Here is a 25,183-nt window from a genome sequence, read left to right as displayed (position 1 = left end):
TGTAGATCTATGTTCTTACTGCTAGTGCTCTGAACATAGATCAGCATTTTATTTTTCCTGCCTCCAAATTTGGCACGATTGGCCTGAGATGCCTGGTCATTATAGAATGGGTCTCTACACTCAGTGTGCAGTAGTATTGAAAAAATCTGGTACCACTTAGTACCTTGTGGGAGCACCAGTTCAATTGAGTGCCAGCTAGAGCAAACAACGTGACAAACACTAGGGATTCACAGATGTAATGTCGTATTAACACTCTTTTTAAGAGGAAAGTGATGTTGACCAAGAGTTTAGTGGCTCTGAGGTGGATGTGGCTACAAGTGGTTGCAGGAATATCAAAAACCTTGATAGTAACCCATGTGAGACATTTGTGCAACATCCTTTTAATTTTGATACCACTGGTAGTGTCATCCTGCCAGAATGTCCTATAACTTATGCCCTAGGTAAAGAGAAACAATTCTGTGACTTGTAATACACATTCGGCAGGCCAGCTGGCCGGGTGCGTGGGTAGCTGATTGACTTTGGCTGTCCCTATCTCCATCTGTCTGTCTGTATCTCTGTCTCTATCTCACAGCTGGTGCTACTGGGTCAGATGCTGTGCTCCTTCCTTAAGTGGAGGTGACCTGACTGGGTGAGCCATTGGTCTAAGCCTGGGGTTGACATGGACCTGCCCTGCTTGGGCCAGTAGGCCTGCTGCAGTGTTCATTCTTTATGTTCTTAAAAAAATCCAGACGAAGTGCTATACTGTGCTTGTAGATATAAGGCATAATAAGCATGATTGGCAAGTAACATGCATTTTCACTTCTTCAGGAATAAGACATGATGACTGCATCATATGTAATACCTGTTAGTTCATGAGCAGCTCTCTCTCTGAGACATACAGAGAGACAAGCAGACAGAATGACAGATAACCAGAGACAGAGATAAACAGAGACAGCTAGACAGACAGATATGTTTATATGTAACAGCAAAAACAAATAAAGCCAAGGCAGTGCACGATAATCATATGTCACTCCACTGCTGCACGGTCAGCAGTGGAGTGACACTTGTCTTACACCATGCTTCAAGGACTTTCATAACTACTACAGCATGTCTAAAACATTGCTGGGACCGATAAATACTTTGTATATATTTCTGGACAATAGTATGTGACCAAGGCAGGTGAAAATGTTAACCTGTCATTGTGTTTCTGACTGTTTGAGTACTATTTTAGTACCTAATATTAGTGTTAGAACAAACATTGGCTATGAAATCACAAGAACTACTACAAATTGTAATTATCAGAACATAAAATTTAAATAAATAAAAAAAGAAGAATGAAAGGTACATATATCGGTAACACAGTCTTTCATATCTATGCCCAAATTTACTGTTCACAGCCTATCTGAGTGAGGTGAGCTCATGGTATAATTTTATGGCACGGACACTAACTTCAAATCCGTATTATTACACCACAGACGGTGATGTGGTTAAGGAACTTAGATGTCCTCTTTTGCCATGGGCCAAGGGTCTTTGAGTGTATGGAAACAAACTTAAAATGATGGGGAAGTTCACCATATTTTCTAGACTTTTGGGACTCCCTGGAGCTGCCCCTCCTTTCTTGCTTGTGTATTGGAGATAGTGGATGCAAATCTATAGTCCCACACCACCTGCTTGCTGTTTGTGCAGGCTTGAAGATTAATTCCATCTGGACGCTTTTGTTTGCCAACAGATCTGCATAGTTAGAGTAGCTCTCGTATTGTTGGGTATTCCTCAGTTACAAGGCTCATCTTAATGAAATTACATTCCTCATGCCTTGTAGAGTTTCCCTCATATCTTTGGCAAACAAGACCATGGTCCCTGAACCAGTCTGCCAATTCACCGCCACAGATACACCTCTGGTCAGCAAGGATAGGGGCGGCAAGGTGAAAGGCAAAACCACAGCTGATGGTTTGCAAGTCAAGGCATGTAGTAAGGGAGGAGTTGGGGGACAACCAACAATTTCCCCATGTGAAAAGTTCTTACTACTAGGAGGCAGGCTTTTTCCTTTCCAGATGTGGTTTGAAGCATTGTTGAGGCTGTATGCTCCACTGTTAGGTCATCCCAGTGTGACTGTTTGTACAGGTTGGGGGGAGCAGATTTGTTTGCCTAGCTTCATCATGAATCCCAGTTTGCTAAAGAGGCCAAATTCCCTTAACCCATTAACTCTCCGAATGTAGATCTACATTTGCTCACCCAGCACTCCGAATATTTTAATTTATTTTTTTTTTTAAATTTAAGAGGGCAATTTTCTGTGTAATACGACCAAAACAAAATTTTAGAACCAGTACTTATTGAGATATAAGACTGGATGCTCACCTGACGGAAACATGAAGTCGTGCCGCTTGCAGAAGTGTTGCCAATATCCCTTTTTATCTCTTTTTATATTATATAAGTTTTATGTGCTGATAATTACAATTTATAGTAATTCTTGTTATTTTATAGCCAATCTTTGTTCTGACACTAATATTAGGTACTGAAATTGTTCTCAAATTGTCAAACACCTGACAGGTGGACATTTACACCTGTCATTTACTATTGTCTAGGAATATATACAAAGTATTATAGGTCTCAGCAATGTTTTAGACATGCTGGAGTATATATGAAACTCCTAGAAGCATGGTGTTAAGTGTTGCTAAAGTGCTGATAGGGTAAGCAATGGAGTGACACGATGACCATGCACTACTGCATGGAACCCTGGCTTTATTTGTTTTCACTGTTACACATAAACATGTCTGTCTACCTATGTCTGTTTATCTGTCTGCCTGTGTGTGTGTGTCTGTTTTTCTGTCTGTCTGTGTGTGTATCTGTCTTTCTGTCTGCCTGTGTGTGTGTGTCTTTCTGTCTGCTTGTCTCTCTTGTCTCAGAGAGTTGCTCATGATCCAACTGGTATTACACACGATCACATCTGATTCCTGAATAAGTGAAAATGCATATTACTTGCCAGTTGCCAGTCATGTTTATTATGCTTTTTATCTACAAGCACAGTATAGCACTTTGAATTTTTTGGATTATCATAGGTAATTTACACAATGTATAATTGTATTTACGTATGTGTACCTGTAAGATAGAAACAGATAGACAGAGACAGAGATAGCCAATCAGCCAGCCAGCTGGCCAGCCAGCCAGACTCCCGAACACGTATTACACATTCCAGAATTTTCTTTTTACTTAGATGAGTCTACCAGTGGTACCAAAATTAAAAGGGTGTTGCACATGGGTTATTATTGAGGTTTTTATATATTTCTGTGACCACTTGTGGCCACATCCACCTCAGAGCCACTAAACTCGGGGTCAACATCACTTTCCTCTTAAAAGGGGAGTGTTAATATGACATGACATCAGTGAATCCTTGGTGTTTGCTTCGCTGTTTGCTCTAGCTGGTGCTCAACTGAACTGGTTCTCCCACAAGGTATTAAGTTGTCCCAGATTTTTTTAATACTGCGCATATCGAGTGTTAAGACCCATTCTATGCTGAGCAGGCATCTCAGGCCAATCGTGCCAAATTTGGAGGCAGGAAAAATAAAACATAGATCTACGTTTGGAGCGCTAGCGGCAGTGGCATTGCTAGGGTTGGTGTCACCCAGGGCGGCATCTTTGGTGTCACCCGGGGCAGCATCTTTGGTGTCACCCGGGGCGGCATCTTTGGTGTCACCCGGGGCGGCATCTTTGGTGTCACCCCCATGAAATCCAAGGGCGGGGGGATGGGGGGAGTAAACTCCAGTTACATCACTACTGCATAACCAGTAACTAATGTTTAGCAATGAGAACGTTTAAGGGCCATAAACTGAACAGGAGAATACTTCTAAACTTTATTAATGATAAAATAAATAATCGTAGTAATATTGAGGAAACATAAACTCAAATATCACTTTGAATATAGGCAACAGATCCTACATTTATTCATCTTCAACAATGCAAAAAAAAAAAAAAAAAAAAAAAAAACAAAAGAAAAATAAAGGAAAAATTGCAATATCAGAGAAACACTAGTTCTGATTTGCCCTTGAGTACAGGTAACATCTCAGTGAATCTGATCTTACATTTCCTTGCCTTCAATTCTGCAAAATCACCTATCACATTATCAATATCAATGATTTTCTCTATATAGGCCTATTTATACTCTGTAATCATATAATAGGCTATACATAAACAAAGGATTTTTCTCTTATGTTGGTGCAGCACTGTTTTGTGCATTAGTATCACATTTGGAGGCTCTATGGTGTCACCCCCTAAATGGTGTCACCCGGGGTGCCAACCCCCTTTATGTTTGGACAGTTAATGGGTTAAAATTGAATCTGTTCTAAATTTCTTTATAGATTGATAGATATATTTTTTCATTGAGAATATTGCAAAATTAAATTATTTTTCTTTGACAAAACTCACCTGGAAACCTTATCTAATAATTTTTTTTTTTACCCAAATTTGAAATATTCCACATTTTTATTTAATATTACTTCAACCCAATAATTTACACATTTTTCGTTATGCTCATACTGATTTTCATAGATTTATGGCATAATTATTTTTACTTTGCTCATTTGATAGAAATGATCTTTGCTTATTCGGTCTGATTTGCCAGTTTGGCTTATTTGGCATGCATGTACACATGCACACACACATACACGTACTTACATCATTGGTATGTTACATATGTATGAGAAGACTGTTGCCATATATGATGGTTAGCTTCCGTCACTAAAAGACCAGGATGCTGACCTGTGTATGAGTTCAAACCTGGCACACCCGCTAGCATGGGCAGTCACAGTGTGCACTCGATGCTGATAGTACTATGTGCTGAACATGCATTGGCAGATGACACTGCCTCTTCTACTGAACCCTTTCACTGTTGAAACCCCTGCTCACAAACTTGCTCTCAGTGTTGAAGAATTTAAAAAAAAATCTTATGAAATGATAGAGAATCTTTTCCCGGTGGTAATGATACCAAAAGTACGAAATTTAAAGGAAATCTTACAGAAGTATGCTCTCACGAAATTTGCGCATTGGCGATTTTGCTCACTTTGAGCCCTATCTTCGGCCAATTCCATTGTTCCAGTCGAAGAAACTCATAGCTATTTCGCTAGAACTCCATTTGTTGTATTTATTGAATACAGGAAACTGCCCATTTACTAATGCCAACTATCCAATAAAGTGATCAGAAATTGGTAATTTGGCCATTTTCATACACAATTCAAGTAAGGCCAATTTCAAAATAGGGTCCAGAATTATCAATACAAACATACCTAGCAGTAAAATAACATTTTCTCTGTTCATTAGTCATGCCTCCAGGCCCCTCTTTATTACTCTTGCTTTCCATTTTGATTTTTTATTTACACAAAATATAGATTTACTGTTATGCAGACTACTACATTATTCTAAGGAATGGTTTTGAAAACCGACAAGTTGAAGATTGAGACATGCAACATATGGGAATCTTTATTGAGGAAATGTTTTTCCATGCAACATATGGGAATCTTTATTGAGGAAATGTTTTGCCACACAGTGGCTTCATCAGTCCAATACACGGTAGAAAGGTGTAAGGAGAGGAGGAGTTTGAGGTAATCAGTCCCTCAGCCTGGAGTCGATGTGTTCAGTCCATCAGTTGTCACAATTGTCAGACACTGCATCATCATGGAATCTTGTTACAAAGAATTCTTCAAAACTTGACCAACCTTTGGACGAAGACCTACTTCGACTAGTGGATGGTACTACTATGACCCTGCCTTCTACTGCTTCACCTCACCTGACTACAGTATATTAGCCACGTCTATGGCCCTATGCTGTACATTCAACAAGATTGATGGATTGAACTCATCGACTCCAGGCTGAGGGACTGATTACCTCAAACTACTACTCTCCTTACACCTTTCTACTTTGTATTGGACTGAAGCCACTGTGTGGTGAAACGTTTCCTCAATAAAGATTCCTGTATGTTGCATAAGTGTCTCAATCTTCTACATTATTGTAATAATTGTATAAATAACGTCAACCCATTCTTGACTGCGTATTAGACTGGCCAGTTGGACATGTATTGGATGGTGACGGCATTTATTTACTCTTAAGCATCGGGAACAATCGAACATTTCTGCTACTTTGAGCTCAATTTCAAGGTCCTTTTAGTCCGTAAACCATTCAGAATCGTCTCTGTTTCTGTAATATATCTTCCATTCTATCAGATGCGACCAAGAAAATGAGAATACACCCATAAATACCATCCGAAAATACACCGCAAAGCCGTTGTTTTAAGCAAACTGTTTTTTTTTCTCGTGCACTGCATGCTGCAGGATTTTTTTTTATACTGCCGCTAGAATTTTGGTGTAATGTTATGGCACCAACAATTGCTTGCAAGCCATAATATTATGGCACTGACATTGAAGGGGTAAAGGAACACTGCAGAGCTATTGTGTATTTCTACAACGTTTCTCAAACCCACAATAATTGGTAGCAGCAGTGGGATTGAACTCTTGTATGGTCAAAGACCATCTTGCTAATTGTCCAGAAGGCTGTTTATTCTGGAGCAAGGTAATTGATGGTGCATGTCAAGATATGGATTGGGTCCTGGTAGCTAATATCACAGAAATGCTTTAAAGGCCAAACAATTACAAATGCGTCTTCCTCAGAAACAGAATAATTTTGTGCAGTCATGGTTAAGACTTGACTAACAAGTGCAGCTGGGTTAAACTTGCCATTAGTCTTTTGCGCTAGGATGGCACATTTGCCAATAGCACTAGCATCTGTTGTGCAGTGGAAAGGCTTTTTAAAATCAGGTCACTTTAATACAGAAGTTAGCTTATCTTTTAATGTCTGGACTGCTGCTTCTTGATGGAAGGTCCAAGTGAGAGGAGCATCTTTATAAGCAATTCAGTTAATGGGGCTGCAATAGAAAAAAATTGGCAAACCTAAGCATACAAATGATGTTATAACATTAGCAATTTCTGGTGTAGGAAAATTTTGTATAGCAGTTACTTTGCTTTAGTCATAACCCCACTAGGAGTGACTACGTGACCATGAAACTTAATCTCTAATCTAAGGAACTGACATTTTAAAAATTTTATCTTTAGATTGGTTTCTTCAAGCTTACCAAGAACCAGATTTAGTCACTTGAGATACATTTTCATATCTTTGACATGACAATTACACCATCTAAGTGCACCATAAGGGCATTACCTTAAAAAATATTTGTCTTTAGCCTTGAAAATGTGATAGGTGAGGAGCGAAATCCAAATGCTATTTTAAGATGAAAATGATCTGTTGGGGTGGAGAAGGCTAACTCTTGGCTGGCCTGATGCAGAGAATCGCTAGTAACAAGTCTGAGGTGAAGAAGACTTTATTATCACCTATATTGCAACATAAGTCACCAAGAACAGAAAGTGGAAACCGATCTGGAATCGTTTCAGCATTCAGCTTCCGGAAATCGATCACGAAGTGCCAAGTATAGTATTTCTTGGGTACTAAAATTGTTGGAGAATTCCAGGGTGAAGTGCTATGAGTGATGCCATCATCATGAAGCATCTGGTTGATGAACCCTTCTGCTATAGACATCTGAGAATGTAAAAATCTGTAAGCAGGTATGTAAATAAGTCTAGCACCAGGCTTAAGTGGAGTGTGATGTAATATTAAATTTATTAAACCCATATTCTTACCTGGCAGTGCTATAACTTTTCTATGTTTAATACCTGCAAAACACCTGTAACTTCACCTGGGAAGTCAGTTGGAGTTTAGTCTTTTTCAGTTGTTGTGAATGGTGGTTTGAGAAACATTGTGGCATCGTACAAATACACAAGGGCTCTTTACAGTGTTATTAGGTAGAAAATGTCATCATGTCTGCCCTCATCGTGAAGCACGTGAAGAAATTAGAGAAAGTGCAAAGGTTTGCAACAAGACTAGTCCCAGAGCTACGGGGATTGTCCTACAAAGAAAGGCTGAGGGAAACCGGCCTGACAACACTGGAGGACAGGAGGGTCAGGGGAGACATGATAACGACATATAAAATACTGCGCGGAATAGACAAAGTGGACAAAAACGGGATGTTCCAGAGAAGGGACACAGAAACAAGGGGTCACAGTTAGAAGTTGAAGACTCAGATGAATCAATGGGATTTTATGAAGTATTTCTTCAGTCATAGAGTTGTCAGGCCGTGGAATAGCCTAGAAAGTGACGTAGTGGAGGCGGGAACCATACATAGTTTTAAGGCGAGGTATGATAAAGCTCATGGGGCAGGGAGAGAGAGGACCTAGTAGCAATCAGCGAAGAGGCGGGGCCAGGAGCTATGAATCGACCCCTGCAACCACAAATAAGTGAGTACACACACACACACACACACACACACACACACACACACACACACACACACACACACACACACATCCACACACACACACACACACACACACACACACACACACACACACACATCCACACACATCCACACACATCCACACACACATCCACACACACACATGCACACACACACATGCACACACCACACTCACACACACCACACACACACACCACACACACACACCACACACACCACACACACACACCACACACACACACCACACACACATACACACACACACACACACACACACACACACACACACACACATACACACATACACACATACACACACACACACACACACACATACACACACACACACCACACACACCACACACACACCACACACACACCACACACACACCACACACACACCACACACACCACACACACACCACACACACACCACACACACACCACACACACACCACACACACACCACACACACACCACACACACACCACACACACACCCCACACACACCCCACACACACCCCATACACACCCCACACACCACACACACACCACACACACACCACACACACACCACACACACACCACACACACACCACACACACACCCCACACACACCCCACACACACCCCAAACACACCCCACACACCACACACACACCACACACACACCACACACACACCACACACACACCACACACACACCACACACACACCACACACACACCACACACACACCACACACACACCACACACACACCACACACACACCACACACACACCACACACACACCACACACACACACACACACACACACACACACACACACACACACACACACACACACACACAGATTAGGTTAGGTAAGGTTTTTCAGGAAACAGGACAAGCATTTCCTGATGTGTGTCTTAGATGATGACTTGCCATTGGAGCTTTTGGTCATCTGTCCGAGGACTTTCACTGGGTTACCGGTCCACCCCTTTAAAAAAAATTTAATTATTCCTACTTTTTCATTAGAATGTAATGGCCAGAGGAACCAAAAATTCATACCAATTCTAGAATTAAAATATATGGATAAAAGACAATAAACCTGATCTTTTCCCTGAGAGAGACTGAATTGTCAATACAAGACTGTGGAGTGATTAAAATATACTTACTGATGCACATTTTACAGGTCACTTATTTCTAGGTTGTTCGTCAAGTATTTACAGCAAAATTCAACAGTAAAGCGTGAAATTGTGGAGAGCGTGAACGTTCATAATTATATAGTGTGTTTTTCTTCTGTTACTATTAGTCACATGCTAAGTATCTGAGCAAAATACAGTGTTGAAAATTGCTCTATGTGTATAGTGTTAGTTTTGTGTCAGAGTTTACTTGGGTTATGCAGCACTTATTTTGCAGACCAAGAAATCTGAAACCATCAATGATTGAATTAAAATTTATGTCTACGATACTTCTGGGGTTCTGGATTAATAAAATTGGGCAGGTCCTTCTTTCATATCAAAATTTAATATCCATTCCCTACACACTTTATGACCCCTACAGGTTGAGTGCTTCCTCCATAAATATGATAATATACATTATGTAGGATAATCTAATAACACTGATACATGATAGTGGTAAACAGCCTCTTGAAATTTGTCATTCGTTGAAAATGTCCTAAAAAAAAATTTTTTTTTTTTTAATTTCTCAGATAAGAACTGCTTTGTGGCTTGGAATCCTTTTATGCTCGTTTCTTCTGAAGCGCAGTATCTTGTTATGTCAGTTTATGGTCGTACAGTATTTTAGTCGTTGCTTAAGGGCATAGGTGGCAAGTTCTAAGCAGTGCCCTCTTTTGTTGCAGAGTGTGTTGTTTGACTCCCTTACGAACCTTCACTCTTCGTTTGGCTTTGGTACGCTCACCACTCACACTACATCTACTGCTGACCCCTTCCGGCCGTATGTGTGCCACATTTGTGGGAAACGTTTCAAGCTCAATCATCACCTGAAACAACACAGCCGAATTCATACTGGGGAGAGACCCTTTGCCTGCAGCCTCTGTGGGAAAACATTTACTCAACAAAGTAGCTACCATTACCATATAAAGAAGAAGCTCTGTGGATCTAGCACTCAGAAGTCAGATATCACCCTTCCAGTAATAAATCAGCCTAATGTGACCCTTCAGAGTGCAATTCATTCTAATTCCTCCCTACAAGCAGGGATCGATACTTATATAGGGATGTCTAGTGGAATTCAGTCTGACATGGCTAAGCATAATGTTTCTCGAAATTTGGTTGCTTCTGCCATGACGCATTCAGGTGGAATCCATTCTAATTTGGTTTTATCAGGTGGAATGCAACCTGAGATGATGGTTAATTTGACATTACCAAGTGTTGAAACAAATATGGCAGTTGACACTGCAGTTAATTCCAATGATGGTATAACTAGTGATATACCTCCTGAAGTACTTCAACCTACTGTCAGCCAATCATAACCACAAAACATCTTTAAGCGCCAGGGAGATCAAAGTTAATGTTAAGACTGTACACTTGCTCATTGTCGAGTTATGACAACATTTTATTAGCAGCAAAAGATTTTCAGTTAAAAAATGTTGAAAATGGATTTATTTTAAAGTGAAGCTGGGCTTTCTTGTCCCCAGGCATGGGATGTGAGTGCGTCCTCAAGACAGTGTGGTGCCCCCTTAGCTGGAGTGGAAGGCATGGTAGCTGGCTGGTTGGGCTCAGGGCTCATCAGGTCCCTTCCACCGCAGAGAAACAGGGGTGGGGATGATTCAGCCTTTAAGCAGCACCACTGCCCCTTCTGCACTAAGCCGTTTCGGCGAAAGGATCACCTAACTCAGCACATACGTATTCATACAGGCGAAAAACCATATGCATGTCCTCGTTGTGGTAGGGGATTTAACCAGAAAAGTCCTTTAATGTATCACATAAGCATCTGTCGATAAACAGCAATTTAAAGAAAAAAAAAAGACAGTTAAGTTGTAATACTCAGTATTATTGTCTTAAAAAGTACCATATACAATTTTTCGGCAATATTTTGCCATAATTAAAAAAGTGGTTCACTTAATTAAGAGGAAACCTATAAATTTTAAAATTATGTACCAAAGAAACATTATTTGAATTGAACCATGAGCTGTGAAGTAATGTATGGAGACTTCATCCTGCAAATCATTCACATTATTGTAAGATAAACTTTTTATTTAATTGGTGATGCCTGTAGGATCAATAATGGTATTTAGTATTGCACTTAGAATGTTAGGTTTTTACAGTACATTGCTTTCAAGTGAATGGATAAGGGACAGTTATTGGTAAGGAAATTTTGTCTAACAAACATTTTATGTTTTGGTAAATGCCTATTTGTTAAGATAACCAAGATGCGTGGGTGTGTGACTAGGCTTTGCCGTGTGTTGCAGGGTGGTGGTGGCATTGGTGGAATGGCTGTCAAGCTACCACACCTGTGGCTGGCTGCTGGGTCAGGCATTGGAAGCCACCCCTCGCCATTACCACAGCAGCACCAGCAGCCACAACAGCAGCACCAGCAGGGACTACCTGACCCACGGCCGTATGCTTGCTCCTTCTGCGGTCGTCGCTTCAAGCGCTCTGACCATCGGCGACAACATGAGCGGTTACATACTGGGGAGAAACCCTATGGGTGCCCTAGATGTGGTGCTAAATTTGCCCAGCAGAGTGGCCTCCATTATCATAAACTCAATGCTTGTCGTGAAGAGCAGCGTACATAGTTACTGCACTTTCAAGCTAATTAGAATTACTGTTCATTTTGTCTTACCGACTTACGAGCCAATCCCCTGTTTGCTTTCAAAGGCAGAGCCCATTAGTTGTCTTTGATGTGCATTCATAAAAAAAAGACTTGAATTCATCATCTTTTTCATATCCTTGGTGTATTAAAATTGTGAACTTATATACCACCACTTCTGTTAAGATCAGTTTTATTAGTTTTATTTAACTGTCAGCAGGTGAATAAACTCTTTTGAGGAAGCTCTAGTAATTGTTCTTGTTTTGGAGATTATTAGATCTTGAGTAAATATTGTATGTCATAATACCACCACTCTAGTATTTGTTTGTTAGGAATCTGTAAGATGAAATCAATATTAGAAAATGTTTTACCCGATAAATTTTTTAAAAATATTTTAGAATCTTGAGACAGTGAAAAGCGCAATAGTTTAAAGATTAAGAAAACACAAATGACAATGACTTGGAAATAGGCTCAAGGTCTGGTGTAACTTATGGAAGGGGGGTGTGTGGTGCAGGATGCAGCAGTAACGCTCACCTCTTGTCTGTTGCAGAGTGGCCAGGGGGTCGTGGCGTGTGGGTGGCAGCAGTTGGGTGAGGGCGGGCCATGGGTGGGTGCCCACCAGGGTTGGGTGGTACCAGGCAGGACAGCTGGGGCTGGGGAGCGCAGGTTTGTGTGTGATGTGTGTGGGCGCAGCTACAAACGACGGGATAACCTCAGTCAACATCAGCGCAGTCACACTGGAGAGCGACCATACGTTTGTCCACGATGTGGCTCGGCATTTTCCCAGCGATGGGCATTGCATTACCATAGGCTAAAGGGCTGTGTTACTGCCCATTAATGCCTTTGTAGTAGTATTCTCTAATGCTCCCCTGCCAGTTATACTTGAGCAATGTTTGCAATTTCTTTGACAATACATATTGCGCAAATTACATTGCTATTGATGGAGATAGTGATGAGAAAATTTAAGTATTAATTTGAAGGTTTTCTGATGGGCAGAGTGCAAGATGTGTGATACAGTTGTTGGACCTTATGTGGTGTCTGTGTTGCAGGCGTGGTGGTGGGCTGCACGGGGGTGTCTTGGGGAGGTGCCTGTGGGCCTGCAGGCCCCCACTTGCCCACATTGTGGCCGCACCTTCACTCGCCATGATTCTCTCAAGCAGCACCTCCGGATACATACAGGGGAGCGACCTTACAAGTGCAACAATTGTGGTCATTCATTCAAACACCGCATGTCTCTCACTCGTCACAAGAGCAAATGTTTACCACAAGCACTAGCTTCACCAAACGTTTGGAAACAGATATAAATTTTTTTAATTCATCTTATTTTGTTTTACTGAGCTCCCGGTGCTTTAGATGTATATTTTATTTCTATTTATTTCTATTTAATAAAGCTTGCGTATTAAGAGGACTGCGGTTATTCAACAGTGAGCAACTAAGGCAGAAATTAAAAAAAAAATATTTTTGTAGGTGGTGACAGTTAACTTGTCGAGTATTCCTGGTTTTATAAAAGTTTATACACATTCAGAATTTGTGTATCAGTTTTTTGAGCAGTGTTTTCTCTTCGTGTTATTTTGCCACATATAAAGTTTATTTTAGCTGTATCTAAATTGAATATGCCTTGATTAATAAAGATGATATATATATATATGAACTTGCGCTAACAAAATGCCATTGTAAAATTATTAAATTTATTTCTATTATTGTCAAGCTTATCTTCTTTTTTTAATTTATGTAATTAAAATGATTATTTCTTATAATGATACATCAGTTTTATGGCCTTATTGTGGAAATTTAATAAAAATAATATAATTTTTGGATGTTTTTAACCTAATAAATATAAATTGAAAACCTTTATACATGATAGCAACATTTTGTGAATGGTAATGTATAATGTGTATGTGAATGGTAATACACAATGTATATACGTATGTGTATCAGATACTAAAACCACCTGTTTTGTGTAATCTGTCTGTGTGTGTGTGTGTATAGTGCACGTGCACACACACACGCACTCACAAACTCGCTCGCGCGTGCACACACACACGCACACACGCACACACACACACACACACACACACACACACACACACACACACACACACATTCACACACTAACACACACACACACACACACACACACACACACACACACACACACACACACACACACACATACACATGCACACACACTAACACACACACACACACACACACACACAAACACAAACACACACACACACACACACACACACACACACACACACACACACACACACACACACACACACACACACACACACACACACACACAACTCTCTCTCTCTCTCTCTCTCTCTCTCTCTCTCTCTCTCTCTCTCTCTCTCTCTCTCTCTCTCTCTCTCTCTCTCTCTCTCTCTCTCTCTCTCTCTCTCTCTCTCTCTCTCTCTCTCTATGAAACTAGAGAAAGTGCAAAGGTTTGCAACAAGCCTAGTCGCCGAGCTAAGGGGCATATCCTCTGAGGAGATGTTACGGGAAATCCACCTGACAACACTGGAGGAAAGGAGAGATAAGAGGGATATGGTAATGACATATAAAATACTGAGAGGAATCAACAAGCTGGACAGAGACTGGATGTTCCAGAGATGGGACACAGCAACAAGGGGTCACAGTTGGAAGTTGAAGACTCGGATGAATTACAGGGATTTTAAGAAGTATTTCTTCAGTCACAGAGTTGTCAGGAAGTGGAATAGTCTGGGAAGTGATGTAGTGGAGGCAGGATCCATACATAGAGGTATGATAAAGCTCGTGGAGCAGGAAGAGTGACCTAGTAGCGACCAGTGAAGAGGCTGGGCCAGGAGCTGTGACTCAACCCCTGCAACCACAACTAGGTGAGTACACACACACACACACTCACACTCTCACTCTCACTGGTCCCATGAGTAACGATAATCCATTCCAGAAGACCTATCATACTCCAAAATTATTATAACTCAAACCTCAAAATGCATGGTTTTTTGGTAATTTGTTCTAAGACCCTGCCCGGAAGTGTAACTTTTACTGTACCTAGGACATGCATGCTACATATATAACTTACAGCCACTGTATTTCCCTTCATCTGCTCTTCTCTCATCCACAATAACAATAGCTTTTGCCTTTCTGTGATAATTTCTCTGTCTTTATTCACTTGCTTAGATTCTTCAGCCACTTTAATATCATTTAAAATGTCTTTTTGTTTGATTATGGTACAGATAGAGCATGGAGAGCCATACTCACACATCAGTACACTAATTCTATATCTTGCATTTTGTTTTTTCACAATTTCTTTTTTGATCTGTAGAGAAATTGCCTTGTTACTGTGCACTGTATAGGCGATGATAACTTGACAACACAAAAATTGGTGTAATTAAATCACAGGTTCATATATTTAGATTTTTTATTGCAACTCAAAACTAAATTCCTGTATGAGTGTAAATCGTAACACAAAATCATCACAACTCAAAGAAACAGTGTGTGTATGTATGTAAAAGTGAGAGAATGTGAGTGTGCATGTGAGAGTGTGAAAGAGTTGACAAGTGGGCCTCAAGTCTATTTCAGCCAAGCTGAATTATTAAATGTATGTTGCTCCAAGTCACAGTGCTAATGATTCTCTGTAATTTAAGTTGGAGTCGGAAGACGCCAAGGCTTTATACTTGAAATTTTCAAATGACGTACCTTATGCTAGTACGTGATTCGTAATCCAAGGAACTAGACTTTTTTTCTTTTCATTCTTAGGTCCAACCTGAATACCTCCCATTCCTGTATGACCCCTATGGGTTTAACATTTCCCCCATTGCAAATAAATAAAATGAACAGGTGCATATAGGATATTGAAACAGTGGATTTATTTACAAGAAGCAGGAAGTACAATGGACCCTCGACATTCGATACTAATCCATTCCTGAGAGCTATTGAATGTCGAAAATATCGAAAGTCGAATTAATTTTCCCCATAAGAAATAATGGAAATCGAATTAATCTGTGCAAGACACTCAAAAGTATGGAAAAAATTATTTTTCCACATGAAATATTAAGTTTAATGCAATAGAATAATTACAACAACAATAACAATAGAATAATTGACACTTACCTTTAATGAAGATCTGGTGATGATTGATGGGATGGGAGGAGGGGAGAGTGTGGATGGTGTTAGTGTTTAGAAGGGGAATCCCCTTCCATTAGGACTTGAACTGGGAGCCTCACCATGCCTTACCACACTGTGTATGCCACTACGATTCTTAAATCTTTCAAACCAACCTTTATTGGCCTTAAATTCACTCACATCACTACTAGTTGCAGGCAGTTTCTTTACCAAATCATCATGCACTCCGACACACGCACTCCACTTTCGTACTTTGCAATTATCTCTTTCATCATTTCAATAGTCATTAGCACCTTTTTTCTCGAAGGGTTGGCACTAGAAGCTTTCTTGGGGGCCCATGGTTACTTATTTTGCAGAAACAAGCACCAAAAACAGTGATAATATGGAATGTACTGAATGTATCCTTAGATGCGCGCACACTGGCTGGCTTGTAAACACTGGCACACACGGGGCAGTTCAGGCCACACGTGGACACGTCTCGTATGAATCGTATCGAATGTCGGGTTTTCCACTGAATGTCGAGGCGAAATTTTTGCGTTAAAATGCATCGAATGTCGGATTTATCGAATGCCGATGCCATCGAATGTCGTGGGTCCACTGTACTATAATGCAAGCAACCCTTGTTGGTTTAGCCCATAGTTTTTGACTGTAATAATAATGATAATGAAAATGTAATACTGTACAGCTAATCTAAACTAAAATAAGATATGAAAAATGAAATTGGAAATATGTGACATCATAAGTTTAGTGCAGTTCATGTAAATTTAAATACTGTAGCAAATTACACGAACATTTCTTAAAGTCCCCCCCCCCCCATACAGACACCCTCAGTGAGAGCTAACTTTAACCCTTTCAGGGTTGGTGTCGTACTGGTATGGCTTGCATGTACTGGTACGTGTAAATTCTAGCGTCTTCAAATCTAGCGAGAGAAAGTTGGTAGACCTACATATGAAAGAATGGGTCTATGTGGTCAGTGTGCACAGTATAAAAAAATCCTGCAGCACACAGTGTATAATTAGAAAAAAAAAACTCCGACCATGTTTTTGGTTTAAAAGCGATTTTGCAGTGTATTTTCGTATGGTATTTATGGTTGTGTTCTAGTTACTTTGGTCTCATTTTATAGAATGGAAGACATATTACAGAACTTGTGATGATTTTGATTTGTTTCACAATGAAAAGTACCTTGATATTGAGCTCAAAGTACCAGAAATGTTTGATTGTTGCCATAAATAACAAATCACAAATCCACTGATATTATTTATACCGTTTCTACGCTAATGCAGTAGTTTGCATAACAGTAAATCTTCTATTTTTTGTAAGAATAAAAATTCAAAGTGGAAAGCAAAAGAAATATAAGAGGGGCATGGGGATGTGACTAATGAACAGAGAAAATGTTATTTTATTGCCAGGAATGTCTGTCTTGTTTATTCTGGACCCTATTTGGAAATTGGCATCTTTTGAAATTTGTGTAAAATTGGCAAATTTGCCAATTTCTGACCACTTTATTGGATAGTTGAAATTGGTAAATGGGTGGTTTCTTGTACTCATTCGATAGGAAAAGTGGAGTTCTAGAGAAATAGTTACGAGTTTTGTCGACTGGTACATCAGAATTGGCCGAAAATAGGGCTCAAATTTGGCGAAATCGCCGATGAGTAAACATCATGGAGACTGCTAACTTCGCAAGAGCATAATTCCATAAGTTTTGCATTAAATGTCATACTTTTGGTGTCATTATGAATGGAAAAAGATTCTCTATCATTTCATAAGAATTTTTTTTTTTTTTTTTTCCCAAAAATTTTCCACCCTGAGAACATGTTTAGGAGAGGGACTCTTGACCCTGAAAGGGTTAAGCTTCATTTTAAGGATTGGAGCCTTCCTCAAGTGAGAGCCTCTTCGTCCAAGGAATTAAACCCATACAGCCCTTCCATGGATCGAACCTGGATGCTTCCCCTTCACCCAGGCATTGTATGACCTCTATTGGTGCATTGTTCTATTATAAATGTAATAATAATGGGATCAAATTATTCATAATGGTATTTTCCTAAATGAAAGTTAACCCCTTATCTGTACAAATGTTGATCTACATTCTTATTGCTAGCGCTCTAAACGTAGATTGATGTTTTATTGTTCCTGCCTCCAAATTTGACACTATAGGCCTAGGCAGTATAGAATGGGTCTTAACACTCAGTGTGCTCAGTATTAACAAATCTGGGACACTTAGTACCTTGTGGGAGCACCAGTTCAATTGAACGCCAGCTAGAGCAAACAGCATGGGAAACCCCAGGGATTCACTAATGCTATGTTGTATTAACACTCCCCTTTTAACCCTTCGACTGTTTTGGTCGCATATATAAGTCTTACGAGCCAGTGTTTCGGACGTATATATACTCAATAATTCTAGTGGCTTCAAATCAAGTCAGTCGTCACGTGAGGTCACAGACCCTGAGCTGCTTTGGGGATTAGCGTGGACGGTTACAAAGCATGGCTTGCTTCTGCAGTGTTTTAAAAATTGAGGTTGGAGAGTTGAAGAAGGAGGTCTTGCTTCTCCAGGAGGAGATTAGGAGGCTGAAGGTCCACCTCAATGGGTCTGGGAGAGAGTGTGAGATGGCTGGAGTTGTGGGGAATGAGGCTTCTAGCAGTGAGGTGTAGTCTGTCTCTCGCTGTGAGGAGGCTGTAGTGGGGGAGGTAGCAACGGCTACCAGCAGTGAGGTGCAGCCCAGCACCTGCTACAAGTGGCGAGTGGTTCACAGTAATGGGAGGCGCATCAGAGTAAGGAAAGTTAAGAGTGAAGATCTGAAGGTAGGAAATCGCTTCTCTGTTCTTCAGGATGAATGTACTTCAGTGGCCAGTGAAGGTAAGGGTACTACTGCCCCTGCTAATGGAGGTAAGTGCATTCTTGTGGTTGGTGACTCTCAGGTAAGATATATTGACCGTGCTTTTTGTAATAGGAATAAGAAGATGAGAGATAGAGTGTGCTTCCCTGGAGCTGGTGTTGGGGATATTGTCAACAGGCTGGATAATATCATGTCAGGTAATGGGAACAAGCCCATTATCTGTCTCAGTGCTGGTGGAAATGATATTGGGAAGGGTAGGAGAGAAGAGCTGCTAGATAAGTACAGGTCAGCTATAGATTTCATTAAGTCTAAGGGAGGGATCCCAATCATATGTAGCATCTTGCCTAGAAGGGGAGTAGGAAATGAATGGTTGTCTAGGGCAATTGGTGTAAATTGCTGGCTAGACAGACACTGCAAGGAACTTGCAATCCCATTCATTGACAACTGGAACAACTTTTATGGCAAACATGATATGTATGCAAGGGATGGGGTACATCTCTCTGGGGCAGGGGTGGTAGCACTTGCAGACTCGATTGAGAAGGCCATTGGTGAAATGCCTATGATTTTAAACTGATGGATGATAGAGGTATGGGTGTGTGTGGGAAACAAGCAGGTTGCAACACTAGGGTTGGAAACAGTAAATGTATAAAAGGCATTCAGCATGAAGTTATAAATAAAGACAATAGATCAGGTCAGCAAACAAAGGGGGACAGCAGAGGGCAGCAAGGGACTAACTCCCTTAAGGTTTACTATACTAATAGCAGGAGTGTAAGAAATAAGATAGATGAGCTAAGATTAATTGCAAGTGCAGGAAACATAGATATTATTGCTATAACAGAGACCTGGCTCAATCTGAAAGATAGAGAGATGCCCTCTGAATGTTACATACAAGGCTATAAATTATCCCACACTGACAGGGTCAACAGGAAAGGTGGTGGAGTAGCGATGTATGTCAGAGACAATTTAAATTGTTGTGTTAGACAAGATATTAAATTAGAAGCGTCAGCCACTGAATCTGTTTGGTTACAGCTTCTCGAGGGCCGAGAAAAACTAATTTTGGGTGTGATTTACAAGGCCCCAAATCTTGATAGGGAGTGCAGTAAACTTCTATGGGACGAAATTCGTAAGGCATCTACATACGAAAATGTTGTGCTAATGGGAGATTTCAACTGTAGACAGATTGACTGGAGCAATTTGACAGGAAATTTAGAGTCAGGTGACTTTCTTGATACGATCCAGGATTGTTTTTTTAAAACAGTTTGTGACAGAGCCAACTAGGGGAAATAACCTCCTTGACTTGGTTCTTGCCAGTAGGGAAACACTAATTAATGATCTTGAGGTTAATGATGAGCTTGGGGAAAGTGATCACAAATCACTGAGTTTTAATATATCATGGAATTCCCCTAATAATGGCAATCAAGTCTCCGTCCCTGACTTTCGCTTGGCTGATTTCATAGGACTGAAAAATTACTTAGGTGGGCTGAACTGGAATGACCTGACTAAGGGTCAGGTAGGTGGTGATGGTTGCCGATATGATGCTTTCCAGAGCATAGTTCTAGCTGCTCAGTCAAATTATGTTCCAAATAGGGAAATCAGATCAAACAAAAATGATCCTAAATGGATGAACAATAGATTAAAATATCTGATTGGTCAAAAGAGAGGCATATATAGGCAAATCAAAAGAGGAGAGGGGCAATTAAGATATTGATATATTCAGTTAAAGAGAGAAATAAAAAAGGGAATTAGAAAAGCAAAAAGAGATTATGAGGTTAAAGTTGCAAGAGAATCGAAGACTAACCCAAAAGGATTCTTTCAGGTATACAGAAGTAAGATCAGGGACAAGATAGGCCCACTCAAAAGTTCCTCGGGTCAGCTCACTGACAGTGATAAGGAAATGTGTAGAATTTTTAACACATACTTCCTCTCAGTTTTTACACAGGAGGATACCAGCGATATTCCAGTAATGATAAATTATGTAGAACAGGACAATAATAAACTGTGCACAATTAGAGTCACAAGTGACATGGTCCTTAGGCAAATAGATAAATTAAAACCTAACAAATCCCCAGGCCCTGATGAACTGTATGAAGGGTTCTAAAGGAATGTAAAGAGGAGCTTAGCACACCTTTGGCTAATCTTTTCAACATATCACTACAAACTGGCATGGTGCCAGATAAGTGGAAAATGGCAAATGTGATACCTATTTTCAAAACAGGTCCTTAGCTTCGAACTATAGACCAATAAGCCTAACCTCCATAGTGGGAAAATTTATGGAATCAATAATTGCCGAGGCAGTTCGTAGCCACCTTGAAAAGCATAAATTAATCAACGAATCTCAGCATGGGAGAATTCTTCGCACAGCATTGATTATTTCCTGGTTCGCTGTGATGATTTCACACTTGGAGGGATTGAGGATAAGTCCCAAGTCTTCTCCCTGTGTTTACACCAGTTGTAGGTCCCCACCAGGGACTCTTCAGTACCTGCCAGAGTGCCGTCATCCAGGTACCAGATCTTGAGCTCACTGCATAGGCTGGAAGTTAGTTCTCTTACTGCCAAGCAGAAGAGAAGTGGAGCGAGTGGGTTACCCTGCTGAACACCCTCTGATGATTGAATTTCATGTTCTCCAAACAAAAGAATTGAGGGTTTGCTGTAGCCGGCTGAAATGAAGGGAAAAAGACTGGGGAACCGATCCCGAACAGCTGGCTAAACAGCATCTCTATTCACCATATTAAAGGCATTTCTAAAATCAAGTTTGACTATGGCGTTGTCTTCTGGTAGGTCCCTGATGTAGGCCCTTGCGGCATGAGCTGCAGCTTCACTGCCTTGAGAGACTCCAAAGCCCAATTGGTGTGGCTGGAGTGAAGTGGCAGCTTCTAGGCAAATGTTTCTCACTGCTGCTTTGGCAACGAGACGGCAAAGAGTGTTTCCAACTGCAATGGGTCTAATTCCCCCATCCCTCTTCTTCAAAGCACATAGTGAGGCTCCAAAAAAGAAAGGTTTAATTTCTTCTGGGATACGCCCAGCCAGGCAATTGTTGACGAAAGTTGTTAACTTGGTGAGAAGAATTGATGCAGATTCACCGAGTACTGGATTTACCATCTCTTTGAAGTGCTGAGGTCGAATTCCAGTGTAACCTCCTGCAGATCCTGCTGGAAATGACACGATCGCTGTATAGACTTCCGATTCTGGCAAAATTAATTGTTCAGTGATGGGGTCTTCCTCAGGGTTGTCGTTGATGGCTATGGTGTCCCTGGTTGGATGCTTGTCTCTTAGTGCTTGGGCCGTGGTCTCATCCTTGGGGGCTACAGTGTCATCACTTGTAATTATTCTTATTGCTCCCACTGTGTTACCTTCTTAGATTTTTTTGCTAACCTGTGCACAAATTTTCTCGGGTCTACCTCTTTGATTCCTGCGATGATGGGGCAGAGGGACACAGTTATCCGTTCTTAACCGTGCACTGCCTTGATAACTGACGTGGTTAGCAGTTTGCCTCGTCTTTCAGGAACTGCAAGACAGACATTGCCGAACAAGAGTAGGTTGCACCATGCTTGGATGGTGCCTTGGGCTTCTAAGTTGGTGGAACCTCCATTAACCCGCTTAAGAAGGTCTGTGAATTTCCCTGCTGCATATGGGCGAGCCGCTGTAGGGATGTGGGATAGTGTACTGCTAGCAGTGGATTTGAATGCCAACAGAAGGTTATCGCAAGTGACGAGGTTGCCATTGGAATTGTCATCTGCCTGTGGAGGCTGTGGGCTGCTCTCTGCTGGGGGCATATGTGATCCTGCACACCCATTGTGTGCACAAATGCGGCCATCCCTGTTGCGTGCTTGAAACTCTCCACACACCTGACATGGCCTTTTTCATTGTTGGGTGCATTGTTTCCCTGGCTTTGTGGCTGGCTGGCTTCATCATCTGCCATACCTCAAACTGTGTGGTAAGCCCAGGCTGAAGGGAAAATGGCGCATGGCACATACCGCATGTGGTTCATGGTGGTGGTGGGGGGGAGGAGAGGGGTCCCCCGTCCTTGTGGTGGGCGGTGGAAGGGAGGAGTGAAGATGTGTGATGAGGCGGAGTAGGGCACTCACTCCCTTCCAGGACAAGTCACTATACGCCGCAATGCTCTGTGCACATGTTACTATACACCACTATGCTCTGTGCACAGCCCCCACTATCAACGACACGCCGCTATACACTACACATGCTATGCGCATACCATGCACATACTATGCACTGTACACTATAGACTATATACACTGTACACACAGTGTATGCGTGCCTGTTTGGGGAAGGGGGGGGACAGTTTTACCCCTCAACCTCCGCCTCCTCCTCCTCCATGAGGCCTCCCCTCACCGGCTTCTCCTACCCATAGGTGACCGTTATGTTCCCTCATTGAATTCACATACACAGAACTTTTCTTGATTCTGAAGGAAGAGACGAAATGCGGAGTCTTCTGGCCCTTTCCAACACGGGCAGCAGATATTCACACAGCAGCCTGTTGATGATAATCCTGGTAGGTGTTCTTGATATATATATATATACACACACATACATACATACATACACATATACAGTAGGGCCCCACTTATACGGCGGGTTAGGTTCCAGGCTGTCGCCGGAAAGCAGACATTGCCGGAAGGCAAAACACCATTTTTTTTTTCCATTTATAAATGCATATAAATGCCAGACAACAAGTTTACACTAAACTATATTAAGTTAGTAATAGAACTAGGCATTAAAAACACACAAAGTAAAATACATTCACAGTAAATTCATTACTTATCTTAAAGTATTTGTAATCTTAATGTAGGGAGAGAGGTGAGTAGTACTTATTTGTAGGAAGTCAGGAGCAGGTAGCCCAGGTGTAGGTAGCCCTGGCTCCCCGTCTCATACTTAATATACGATATTTAAAACATCCCAGAGAGGTAAAATATACATACAGTACACTCATTATTTACCTTAACCCTTTGACTGTCGCGGCCGTATATATACGTCTTACGAGGTACCGTGTTTGACGTATATATACTCATAAATTCTAGCGGCTTCAAATCACGCAGGAGAAAGCTGGTAGGCCCACATGTGAGAGAATGGGTCTGTGTGGTCAGTGTGCACCATATAAAAAAAATCCTGGAGCACGCAGTGCATAATGAGAAAAAAAAACTCGGACCGCTTTTTTTAATTAAAATGCCGACTTTGTGGTCTATTTTCGTATAGTATTTATGGTTGTATTCTCATTTTCTTGGTCTCATTTGATAGAATGGAAAACATATTACAGAAATAGAGGTGATTTTGATTGATTTTACTATAAAAAGAACCTGGAAATGGAGCTCAAAGTAGGAAAAATGTTTGATTTTTGCCAATGTTCAAAAGTAAACAAATGATGTCATTGTCCCATAAATGTCCAACTAGCCATTCTAATATGCAGTCATGAATGGGTTGATGTTATTTATACAATTATTACAGTATTGCAGTAGTCTGCATAATAGTAAGTCTTCTATTTTTTGTTTGAATAAAAATTCAAAATAGAAAGCAAGAGTAATATCAGAGAGACCTGGAGACATGACTGATGAACGATGAAAATGTTATTTTAGAGCCAGGAATGTCTGCATTGTTCATTCTGGACCTTATTTTGAAATTGTCATATTTTTTAGTTTTTGTGAAATTGGCCAAATTGCAAATTTCTGACCACATTATTGGGTAGTTGAAATCGGTAAATGGGCAGTTTCTTGTACTCAATCGATAGAAAAAATGGAGTTCTAAAGAAATAGCTATGAGTTTGGTCGACTAGAACAATGGAATTAGCTGAAAATAGGGCTCAAAGTGGGCGAAATCGCCGATTTGTAAATATTGCCAAGGTCGCTAACTTCGTGAGAGCATAATTCTGTCAGTTTTCCATCAAATTTTGTTTTTTTGGTGTCATTACAATCGGGAAAAGATTGTCTATCATTTCATAAGAAAAAAATCATTTTTTTTTTTTTTTAAATTTTGCGACACCAGGAGACACCTCAGGATTGGGGGTTACAACAGTCAAAGGGTTAAAATATGTGTTAGTCTTAATATAGGAAGAGAGGTGAGTAGTATTTATTTGTAGGAAGTCAGTGTAGGTAGCCGGTAGGTGTAGCCCACCTGGGCTACACCTACCGGCTACCTACAC

General features: G+C 40.8%; 1 protein-coding gene across 25 annotated transcripts in view; it reads left to right on the top strand.

Moving 5' to 3' along the window:
* The window catches only part of LOC128695675 (protein tramtrack, beta isoform), a 520,376-nt gene that overhangs the window by 237,889 nt on the left and 257,304 nt on the right, over positions 1 to 25,183 (top strand). For 3 of the 25 annotated variants that reach the window (XM_053786446.1, XM_053786443.1, XM_053786447.2), the window contains one exon: positions 10,173 to 10,961. The exons of 16 other annotated variants lie outside the window; for them this stretch is intronic. In XM_053786446.1, the coding sequence (XP_053642421.1) occupies positions 10,173 to 10,802 (630 nt within the window). In that variant the 3' untranslated portion in view covers positions 10,803 to 10,961. 6 more of the 25 variants (XM_070093353.1, XM_070093356.1, XM_070093364.1 and 3 more) reach the window with 6 other exon arrangements.

The sequence above is a fragment of the Cherax quadricarinatus genome, chromosome 42 (genome assembly GCF_038502225.1).
Source record: "Cherax quadricarinatus isolate ZL_2023a chromosome 42, ASM3850222v1, whole genome shotgun sequence".
In the NCBI taxonomy this organism is placed as follows: domain Eukaryota; kingdom Metazoa; phylum Arthropoda; class Malacostraca; order Decapoda; family Parastacidae; genus Cherax; species Cherax quadricarinatus.
The sequence above is the reverse complement of the archived record's forward strand: the minus strand, read 5'-3'. Positions and strand labels throughout refer to the sequence as shown.